The 12,018-nt window shown below is 38.2% G+C and overlaps 1 protein-coding gene across 1 annotated transcript in view; it reads right to left on the reverse strand.

Annotated features, from left to right (window-relative positions):
• Positions 1-2,526: 2,526 nt before the first annotated feature.
• The window catches only part of kank4 (KN motif and ankyrin repeat domains 4), a gene marked incomplete in the record, with an annotated part of 76,538 nt that continues 67,046 nt past the window's right edge, over positions 2,527-12,018 (reverse strand). Inside the window, 5 exon segments of the mRNA XM_035653314.1 lie at positions 2,527-6,006; positions 8,667-8,867; positions 9,195-9,337; positions 9,496-9,715; positions 10,131-10,215. Coding sequence (XP_035509207.1) covers positions 5,923-6,006; positions 8,667-8,867; positions 9,195-9,337; positions 9,496-9,715; positions 10,131-10,215 — 733 coding nt within the window.

Genomic DNA, 12,018 nt, shown 5'->3' on the forward strand with positions numbered 1-12,018 from the left:
ATTAAATATTCTGCCTGCTGGGATAGGTGATGGTGTTCAGACCCAGAAGTACCACACTGATTTGCAGTCTGCCCGTTAAGCCTTCATCTTTACAATCCCTTGGCTTCCGAACAGCAGTTCAAGAGAAGAGAACAACATCATTTTTACTCATTATCCTCTCTTCTACTATCCTCAGTGTATGGAAATACTTAGTGTGGAAAAGGAAATTCAAAATTGCCTCACTATGTGTTTGTGTGTCCAGATGTTTGAGTGCACAAGCACAACAGTGTGTATGTAATTACTGCAACCAGAACAACTTAAAAAAAGCACTAACACATCATCCACTTCAGTTAAGAGCAAATCACTCTCCTCCTCTCTGGTTGTGATTAACGACCATCTGTTTCCTGTTAAAATAAATGTCCAGTCTGCTTTAATCCATCAAATCCTTAGTTTATTATTGTAAAATATAGTATGCATAATTAGTGTGTTTATTAAGAATAGTAACTGCAATGAACTTGATGTAACCCATAGAAAGCCATGGTGATATTTTCTAATTATACACTAACAATACACACTAGCTGGTCCAGTTCAGATCCACTGGCTCACTGTCTCAATAAACCAATGTCTTACAGCTGCATCTACCGTGTTCACACTTTGGTATGAATGATTAAGGAACAAAAGACAAACAGAATTTAAAGTTAAAAATATTTCATCATGTTGAAATTACCTATCAGACTAAGCATTTTTATACCTGGTTAAGCCATGTTAGTGAGTGATTTAGGTTTTCTATTTCTCTCTACAGTCTTGTACTTCATTTTATTTTACTACAAAAGTGACAAGAGTGCAAAGCTAGTGTCTTCATTAATAGAAATAAAACAATCTCACGCATTGCTTTAAAATCAGACACATCTGACAGTCACTGAGTAAACCACAGGGAACATTTAGAGCTCAAATTAATTGGATAAAAAACAGAGTTCTCAATATACACAGGAAACCAGCAGAGCAAAGGAAATACTTGAGAAAGAAGGATACAAAGTCTATTGATAGCAGGTGTTTCCATACAGACGTGCTCCCTAAGGAAATTAAGCAGTTAACATGGTGTAATGATCAAGGTTACCTAATGATTGGCATTAATTGTCCATCATGTTAGCTACCACGGCTGAAAGTAGAGAACTCAGTGCTTTAGAGAAGACTAATGTCTTGAAATGGTGTTCATGCTCATACTCTACGTTCATTCAGAAACTTTTGTCATTTGTGCCATCAAGATAATCAGCTGATCTTAGTGACTGGACACAAACCCATTTAAATAGAAGTAAAGCACTGCCCTGACACATACTATTCCAATTGCTATGCTAATATTGCTGCACCCTTTAACTAGTGTATATTGCAAGCTTCAAATAAGGACAGTGTTTGAACATAGGTACATTTGCATGAATGCTGTACTTACTACTGGAGTATTTTCATTTTGTTCTACTTTATTCATGCAATTATAACGGCCTTAACCGAGCCTACACAAAGTGACACAAAGATACACTGTCTTTGTCCACTGTGTCTTATTCCCTTTGGACTTGCAATGATTTTATATCTCTGTTGTATTTTGTTGTTTTTATGTTAATATGCACCTGTGTGTTAAGTCTAATTAAATTTAATTGAATTCATATTTCCTTTCCAATACATTTCAGAGGCAATATTGCACTTTTCTTTTTTGCCTCATCCAAAAGTCGTCTTTAAGCCTGACTACACCATCCCCACCTTGACCCTTATGATTCAAGATCATCACCAAAGCCAGGTGCCTCTGACTTAGCACTTCTAGATGTTTGGAGAATGAGACAGTTGTCCTCCCTGAGTTAGCGTTCTTACCACACAGTAATACCACCATCTGCTGGTCACTGTTTTTCATTACACCATTTGATGCGGTCGGAGTACAGGCCAATGCATCCAAAGAGATCTGTTGGAAAAATAGTTATTTTGGGTGGGAATATCAGTAGAATGTGTTTCAGAAAACTATTTCAGTTATTAAGTATAATCTATGATGTATTTGTCTTTAACTGCATAATCTCACCTTCAACATTTTTAATTCATTTATATTGTTTGGTATATTACTGTTTCTGTTCAAACACTGTTTGATGAAGCTGCACTGTGGTAATATATTGTTGTTACAGAGCAACCTTTTGGTTCTGTTTCTCCCTGTAATGCTAAAATGAACTGACCTGATATAACCATCACAGCACAGATTGCCATTGAGGTAGGAAATATTGTGTATCAAGTTGCATATCTGACATGGAGTTTTTGTGTTAAAATAACAGTTTAGCTTAAAGGAAAGGAACTTTTGTCCATATATTGTGTGTATAATATATGGTTCACAGCTACACACCATTGACTTAGCTCTTTATTTTCAGTTATGATCATTTGGGAAATACATAAAATGCTTGAATCTGTTTTTATAGACATTTCAGATGTGAATAAACTACATCATGTTATCTTTGCAGTAACTGCTGTTTTCTGTTGGAAATAATTGAAAACAAGATTCAATATTTTAATCTTCATATTTATTTATTTAGAAGTAGTTCTCTGTAACATATAAGCCCATTGTACAAGGAATATTTTAGAGGTACAGGTTTTTACATTTGACTCTGTCATGTACATACACTTCGATTTTCAGTATTTAAACAAGGGAGACATTACCCTTATAGCTTAAGCCAGTGTCAAATCTGCTTCATATTTTCCCCACAAATGTCAAAGGTAGCATTAAAGGGCACATGACACAGTCCACAACCTTGTCAAATCACACATACCACTACTATACTATACCACCCGACCAATCAGATAATCTGAATAATCACATCATCAGGGAACACTCAGCTTAATTTCCAATCATCCAAATTCCCCTCCAACAGAATCACTGGAATATTTGTCCATGCATACATAAGTATACTATATATGGTAAAAAATATAGCATTTGGAATAAATACTTAATATAATTTTTAGAGCAAACTGTCAGACAATACTTGTTATATATTTTTCACAATACTATATGTACATGTATTTGGCTGAATTTACAGAAACCAATACAACTATATACTTAACCCCCTGTGAAACAGATTTGATTTCAGTTCTTTGGTGTTAAGCCAGTTATGAAACCTTATTACATCTGGGTCACACTGGATTAAACATATGGATGTGACTTATTTTAAGACTTAATACACAGGCACGGAAGACCAGATATACCAGATATTTCACACAGCACAGATCAGATCATCCTTTAGCTGTCTGAAATGTGGGAAGCTACACAGACTATAATTTCCATCCCCTTAATATACAGACAACCAGTGATGATCAGATGTGCTGCACAGAGTTCAAAGTCAGAGTTTCTGATATTGTGTAAATGCAGTCTCATTGTTGAAGGAAAATCTGTGCTACTTTGTGACTCAACAAATTATAATGACCTGGCTATTAGGCCACTGTTGAAAAATTCCCATTGTTGCTGAGTAAATGCAGCCACTGTGTATACTACTATATAATCAAGATACTTATATAATATATATATATATATAATAGGTCTATCTTCATGTCAGTCTATACAGTCCCATATTAGCACCCACATTAATAAAGTGTCTGGGAATGAGAGAATACTGGTGCAGGATCAGTGGTTAGATCACACTGCATCTCAGAAAGAAAGTTGTTAAGCTTTCTAAAAGTAACAATAAGAGCTGAGATGTGTGAGTTGTCAGTAAGAAACAAATGCTGTAGAATCACTGTAGATTTACTTTCTGACTGGCAGTTGTTAATATGAGTGGTATTCCCCTTTAAATTCCGCCTTCAGTAACCCCAGCAAACCCAAGTCACCATTTAAAGAGGCACTACAGCAAATTTAAACATTTAGGTCAGCTTGCTTGTTCTCATGAGTACTACTCAGCTTGTGAAAACAGTTGGATATCTTGGCCTCTGCTGCTTCTATTTTTTACCATTTTCTTTTTAAGACTGTCTCAGTTTGGAGGTGCAATACAAAATAGCTGGAGTACCCTTTTAAAACTTTAATTCAAATGCCGACCTATAAAAATGAAGTACGGTTTTGTTCACCAGTCAGTCAAGTGAAAACCCTCCTCTAGATGCCTGAAAATGATTGATCCCTTTGTTTCCTGTAAACCGTAACGGATGATATCTGCTGGGTCCACTGAAGGGGAGCTGTTAAGTTGTAAACATTTTATCAGACCAGTATTCCTGTTTTAAGATACTTTAGGAATATGGGTGTAAGTTTGTGGAAAAACAAGACCACACTCCCTGAAACACATCTCACCTCTAAAATGTAGGACGGTCATCTGATTAAGGCTAGACCGAAGCCCACTCTCCCTACCTAGTGTCTGATTGAAAAGGTAGTATTTCATTGATATTGCTTCTTTCAGGACTGCAAGCCATAAGCAACCCTTTACTTTCAGTTTAAAGATCTGTTCAGTTTACCATTTTATAATATTAATTCCTTTAGGCAGGAACAAGTTAACTAGTAACTTTAAGACAGGCAGATCTGATCTTTGTAATCAAGATTTTCCATAGTAACTAAATATTTTTTGTTGAACGTGGTAAAAATATCCAGACTCATACCTATGTTTGATATATCCACTGACAGCCTATGGCTCGGTTAGTCCCATGATCCATGCCAGTATGGTTAGACTTGCTACATTTTTTCTTGGAATGTATCACAGCCAGCCTGACATTCATTGTGCATTTTGTAGCAGTTGCATACATGATTGATTTGAAACGAGCAGGCGAACAAGACATACATTATATTTCAACTAAGGGACGTTGAAGGAGAGAGATGTTAATCATGAGAACAGACAGTATTACAACATACTGTTGTTTAGTACGATAAGACAGCCAGTAGGGGGAGTAACTGTGTATTGGCATGCAGCAACTTCCGAACAATACAATCTTCTTGTTAGAAGACTTGTGTCTTTCTTCAGTCTGGTTATATTGTGGTTATAAAAATCATTTGTTTTGTGTCCAACAGAAACATTTTATCTCTCATTAAACCATCTGTTTTTCAATAATTCAAAAATGATGATCACCCATGTCCTGTACGTGAAAAACATCACTACTATGGCAAAAACAAAATACATTAAATGATGTAAAATATCTAATGAATGATGGGAAATTTGACCAGAAGTTCTTTTATATCATTTTCTAATTTGCACTTTTATTTATATATATATATAGTTTCTTCTGGACATCTATATTTGAGAGGACTATTTACTGTACACAAACACAATAAAAAAAGTGCAGTAGAAAATACATTTTCTGTGTTTGTATATGATTATAATCTGTTAGAATAACATTCTACATATACTATGTTCTCAATAATGGCTTATGTCCAAATATGAAAAGAATGATGTCAATGTCGTAAAAGAAAAAATAGAAATGATGTCATATTTAATATTGTATATTTGAAAGGTAGATCATGTGCTTAGTATTTTGCTTCAAGAGCTAGTTGATGATAGAAAGCAGCAGTTCGTCAGAGTATCTGTTCATCCACTTTATATTCTCACCCGTCCCTGAAGCAATATCCTGTCAATCACACTTGTTACTATGGCAATGTCTTATCATCTATCTGACCAGCGCCCTTTGTTGTCTGTCCACTAAGTGGTTGATGCAGCATATCCATAAACACCCACAGGGCATGTTGGCAGAGATTTGGAAGAAACATGTGGGTGTACATTGCTGGACACTCTAGTCTAAGAGGTTTATATGTAGTTCCACGGTAAACAGAGCATATCCAAGGAGTCATACAGAGTCTTGTTTGGTTTCCTTAATTCAACCTTTTCCCTCTCTGTTGACGGGCAGAGGGTCTTGTAAATTGAAGAGTTTGGGGGTAGGCTAGCTGGAGTGGTTTGGAGTAAACAGGGTCGGACTGGCTCAGAGGAGGTCTGTGGTAGATGAGGGGTCAGAGGCTCAGGTCTCAGCGTGGGCCTTCAGAAGGTCAACTATGTCTGGGTGGGAGGCTCCTTCTGCCACCGACTGTGCTGTTTGTCCATTCTGGGGGAAAAAACAGAGCGAAAATGTCACAATTTCACATCGAAGACATTGCAGTGACTCTCCTTATCCTGACAGTGGCAGTGTTGTGTTGCATTTTTTTCTAGCAACTGGACATTACATTACAGAGTATACACTGCACCTGCCCTAATACAGGCAGTACTACCATGCTATAAACATCATTTTCCTAGAAAAAATGGAAATTTAAATGCCAAATGCCAGTTTAGATTATGATCTGTCACTTTTTTGTAAATCTGATCTAATTTCTAACCAAATGTCACGTCAAAAACAATGACGCCACAATATCCACGGATAAGCTTCTTTGCATCATGCAGAAATTGCCTGTGTAATAAGACAGGGTTAAATAATGAGCCTGGAGAGGTTTCGTATGGGAAAGGGAAATGGGCGAAATGTTCCAAGGCACATAAGACATAAACATCAGTAAGAAATGCTTGACACTTTAATATAAGAATGTTCTAAATCCCTTCTCCAGACAAACAAAAAAACTATAAAAGTCAGAAAATGTGTTTTTTTATGCTTTTATGGAGCAACACAAGTCAATTTTAATACAACACAGGGGCATGTGTTGTGTATAGACTAGCTGTATATTTTCTTTCATATATAAGCTACAACCTATTTTAGTCGCATGGATAGTTTTGGTGTCATTGCTCTCACAGACATTTGGACTTTGATACTGTTAAAAAACAAGTTTGTGAATTTTTTTGTTTTTTGTTATAGATTCACCAATATTGGTTTATTTTTAATTGCTGTATTTATCAACAGCTCAGACATTCATAGCTGCCAATTATCAAAAATTAGAGGGTTAAATCTATTTTTGCATCCTTGTGGATCACATTCTTGCTATGATGTTGCTGGAAATCTCCTGCAGGCACTTCCAAGCTCATCTATTTTGAGATGGGTTTTAGACATCAATTAAGACACATAGCTTTAAATGTTCCCGGCTGACTGAACTGGCGTGTAATGTGTGTAATGCGTATAATAGTGACTTCCTGCATGATTCTCACAGCATGTCTTGATGTTTAATTCTTCTAATCAAAGGTTAGATATTAGATATTTCAGCAAACTAGAAGAGACAAGGCTGCATACTGAGAGACTCTCATGGGAACACAGATGTCTCAGAACAGTGTGACACACTTTGTATTACACTTAGTTTGTTTAACAGGTTTGTGAAATTTACATTGCTTGACTTACTTGCATATAATGTATAATTGCTTGCCATAGCTGTTTAATTCCTCAGTTTTGAGATGATGTTTTGTCCCCCACTACCACTAAATATAGTGTGTGCTCATGTGTTGTCATGGAGTCAGGCCGCAAATAATCTACCAGAGGCACATGGTTGAGTTATAGGATGGCTGCAATGTGTAGACTCATCTCACATGGTACCATCAAATCCAGGTTAAACAACCTACTGAACTGCTGTACTGAAGACTTCTCATGATTTGGGCTAATTGTTGAGAATACCTGAAGTGTGCCTGTGACTGGGCAGGGAAAAGTGTAGAAATGCTGTAATGTTATAGTTGTGTCGGAAGCAGTGACACGTGTTGAAAGTGACAACTGAACTGGCAATAATTGCATCGTTTGGGAACTAGAATCAAAACCCACAGTTAGACGCAGGTGTGGAGCAGCAGGTGTGTTGCAGCAGTGTTAACAGCAGTGTTTACAGGATTGTTTGCAAGGGGTAAGTGCACAGCAGAGCAAGTCTTGATATGGCAGTTCTCTGACTGGTTACCTTAGACTGCAGAGGGCAATCATCAATCTAAAGAAATCAATAATGTACTAGGTCGAACAATCAATCTACTACGTATGGGCCTGGCAGCAGCTACTTGGCACGCTAACCGTTGGGGCAGCCTAATATCTAGTGACATATTCTACAGTATGTGTGAGCCAGGCATTAGGAGTCGAGTGGGCTATTCATGTAGTACAAGCAGCAGATAACAAGCTGTTGAAATGGTGCAGTGATCCTTGGCTTTTCAGTAATGAATGAACTCTTATGGAAGAGTCACCATTGTCCAAATTAAGCCAAAGACCAGCACGGGCAGGGAGTCTCTGGCTTTAACCTTGAGCTTCCCCTCAGTACGGATCAGTGTCTTTCTTGCCACTTTGCTCCATGTATAAATTAGCTACTATAGGGTTTCGAGGTGAACCACCTTTGAAGCCATGTTTCTGCCAACAGAGAACATCTCTTTTTGTCTTTTATTTAATATATGTATTGTTTAACCACATATCTGTCACTGAACATATTTGTTGTTGGTTGAGCTGCATTCTGTAATTTATACAACATTGTGATATATTTTTAAAACTGGCACCACACTAAGGCAATGGTTCACCCATGTATGCTTAAACATCAGGGGAGCCACACTGTTTATGCAGTGAAGTGCAATGCAAGTGATGCCTTTATGTCAGCTTTAAGAAAATAAACCACATTGAGGACTAAGAGAGAGAACGAGCATAGAATCTAAACAAGATCCTGAAGAGGTCTTATATGTCAGACTGAATCGGATAGTCAGTTGGGGAAGGGGCAACACATTTAGAAGGCATCTCACCTTCTAAACCACCATAGAAGACCGGTGAAACATCTTCAGGTTTGCAACAGTCCAGTAGACAGTGTCATTTCAACTTATACTTACAGTATAACAATATACCTTATCTTTGAGACTGAGGTCACAGCGACCTGTCTCCAGCAGCAGACGAACAATGTGTGTGTGTCCGTGTTCGCTGGCACACATCAGGGCTGTGGAGCCCTCGCGGTCCTGGGCATTTACATCCGCGCCGGAGCTCAGAAGCAGCTTCACCATGGCAACGCGGCCATGGCTCACCGCAAGCATGAGTGCCGTCTGGCCTGCCTACAGAAAGAGTGAGGAATATAGAAAATTAGAATTAAACAGTGAGAGACCAGGTATTAGGGGGAGATGAAGAGAGATATAGGGTTGGGCATGATGGAGGAAAAGAGGGATACAGGAAGAACTATATGAAAGTTATTTTTACAAAGTTCTGCATAAAGATTAATTTCTTATTCCATATTTTTTATTTAGTTACTATATTCAAGAATGTCCAATTAGAACATTTATTGTAAGGGTTCCCGTGGTTTCAGTATGCTATTCTTTCCCATGTATACATGTTGTTTGGTTTACACTATAGATGGCCTATGACCACAAGAATGTATATATTACCTGTCTGGAGCATGCATTGACGTCACCAAGTTTCAACAGTTGTTGTGCCACCTCCAGATCATCAGGGCTGTCAGCAGCCGTCAGAGCAGCGAGCATTACTGGAGTATAGCCTGCCTTGTTCACATTGTCTGTCTCACATAGACCTGAACACACAAACAGTGTTTTTACTAATACAAAGACAGCATTTTGTGTTTTTGTTGTGCAGGGTCTAACTTCCTGATCTTGCCACTATCTTTAGTCTATCTTTAGTTTCTTTATTTATGCTCTTCAACAGTGTGAGACGTGTGTGTTTGAATCTCACCAGTATCCAACAGCAGTTTGACCACAGGGAAGTTTGAATGCGACACGCTGTAGTGGAGAGCCATATTTCCATTGCCGTCTGTGAGGTTAACTACATATGGCAAGAGAGTGGGTGTGGTCAAGCTCACTTGTCGCAGGTATAATCTGACGGTATCGGCCTGTGAGTCTTTCTGACTGGAGACCCTGAACCACTCCTGGTAGAGCACCACTAAAACCTGACGCTGAGGAGAGAGAAAAGATACAAATGAAAAAGCCGCCTGTGGCAGCATTTCTATTGTTCCCTGAACATGATTTTTACTGTTTGGGCTGTTGAGCAGCTTGTATTTTCAGCCTGAGAAATGACACTGTAAGCCACATTGCTCTGCATTATTCTACTCATTGAAGTCAAAGAGCTTGAACAGAATATCAACAAAGAACCTGAGGCATTTTCCATAAACAAAAATCATTTTTATCACCGTTTCAGAGACAGAATTTGGAAACCAAAGAGGGCATTATTTTTCCAGCATTAAAGGGGAGATTACAGACTATTGTTGATATAGCGTGAAGGACAGATTGACAACCATGAACATTAACTTTGCAGTGAATCATTTTCCACAGCTTTGAAGAATTAAAATAACAGCCAAAGTACATTCTTACCATTTCTTTATCTGGGGATGAAACCTCCTCCATGCGGTCTTTTACATAGAGGCAGGCGTCTATAAAATTCTTGTCAACTTTCTCTCTGAAAACAAAGATCAGACAACAGAAAGGATGAGCTTTTTTTCTACTCATCCTAGATAATCTCCAAAATGTTTTGATTAGAGAACTTTCAACATGTCCAGGAGTATCTGGACATGAAAAAACATCCAAATTTGACCCGGAGCACTGTACATCTGCTCTTTCCATTGTTTAATTTATTTCCTTTTCAGGTTTAATGTGGAAATACCATCAAGTCTACATAACATATGGCCAGACGGCTACTTTGACTCTTGTGTAAATTCTGTCTGAGACAAAAACAAAAAATAAAAGATGCCTCTGCAGCGTACACACACATCAGTCAGTAGCCTGATACATTGATAGCACATGCAAACCTCGACTGCAACAGTTTACACTGATTCACTGCCCAATAATATCCACCAAGTGCTCATACTGCTCGTCTATCATGCACAGTCATACTGTACTGCTCATGCACTAAGCCTGAGTGGATGACACACTCAATGTGTACTGTACTACAGCAACAAACACACACATGTACAAGCACACACACATAGGCATCATCAGACGGGTGCTGAGTGATGAGTTAATATAACTCCTGCCTTCTCCCAGGGGCCCCATCTACTGTCTGGCCCGGGAGCCCTCAGCCATGTCCACATACCTGAGAGAGATAAGTGGTCAATCAGTGACAGGGAGGACAACACTGCTGGTTATTTGCTTTTTGTCCCAGACCCCTGGCACTTAAGGGAATGAAGTGTGTATGTGTGTCTGTCTGAGACCTCTATTAGAGTGAGAGCAGCTTAAGTGTGTAGGAGCAAGTTATGTGTGCTTGTGTGAAGCTTACTGTACATTCAGGTGTGTGTGGAAACAGGTGTGCATTTAGTGTGTATATGACACAGAGGCTTATAGTGTGCGAGTGTGACAGTGAGTCTGTGCAAGATATTATGAGTAAGCATGGTAATACGAAGTGGGTATGAGTGTATTTTAATTGGATTTGTGTGTGTGTGAGGCCCACTGTACATTTAAGTGTCATTCAACACCTTTCTCAGATAGAGCATGTAGACTGTAGCTGGACACAAAGCATTCACTTGTGTTTCCCAGACATCGCATGTCTTTATGGACATATTGGATGGCTTTAAGTTGTTTTTAATTATATTCCTTGCATATGAGTGACACTGGGGAGGTGCATTGTTGTTTCATTACTTATATATGAAAATATTTTGTGTGGTTGCCATGTTTATTTTTTTTCATTCAATTTGATGGAGAGCGTGGATCACGGTGAACAGTTTGCAGTTGAGATGGCTTTGCTAGATGTGTGTTACTGAAAGGCAGCAGATAACAGTTTGTGTCTCTCATGTATTACAATTACATTTGAGTGACAGCGCTAAGCAAGCGTTTCTCTAAAAGCGTTTCTCTAAAAGATAATTACCCAACAGTCTTTGGGAAACGCAGCAGGTCATTTTTAACAAACTCATGGCTGTTCAGAAGGTATTTCCAGAATCTTTAAAGACTTTTATAACTATTTGAATGAAGACATTTTCTGTTTGTTGAAGATAAGAAAAGATTTTTTACCCGTTTCTCATGCTGCACCATTTTTTTAAAACCCACACAAAGATGGCAGCCGGAAATCACATATCCCCTCGCTCAATTTAAAAAAAAATACAAAAAGAACAAGGACATACGTCATGTGCCCACCTAGATTAGAAGTACAGTCTCAACTTAAGAAACAGGTAAAACATAATGTTTTTTATGCTGCAGACGGAATATTTTCTTCATCCGAATCTTTGCGGATTCTAGGAATACAAGAGAGCCATAAATGTTGAAATTATCT

Source organism: Morone saxatilis, unplaced genomic scaffold, assembly GCF_004916995.1.
Source record: "Morone saxatilis isolate NCDOM2014 unplaced genomic scaffold, NCSU_SB_2.0 Contig12, whole genome shotgun sequence".
In the NCBI taxonomy this organism is placed as follows: domain Eukaryota; kingdom Metazoa; phylum Chordata; class Actinopteri; family Moronidae; genus Morone; species Morone saxatilis.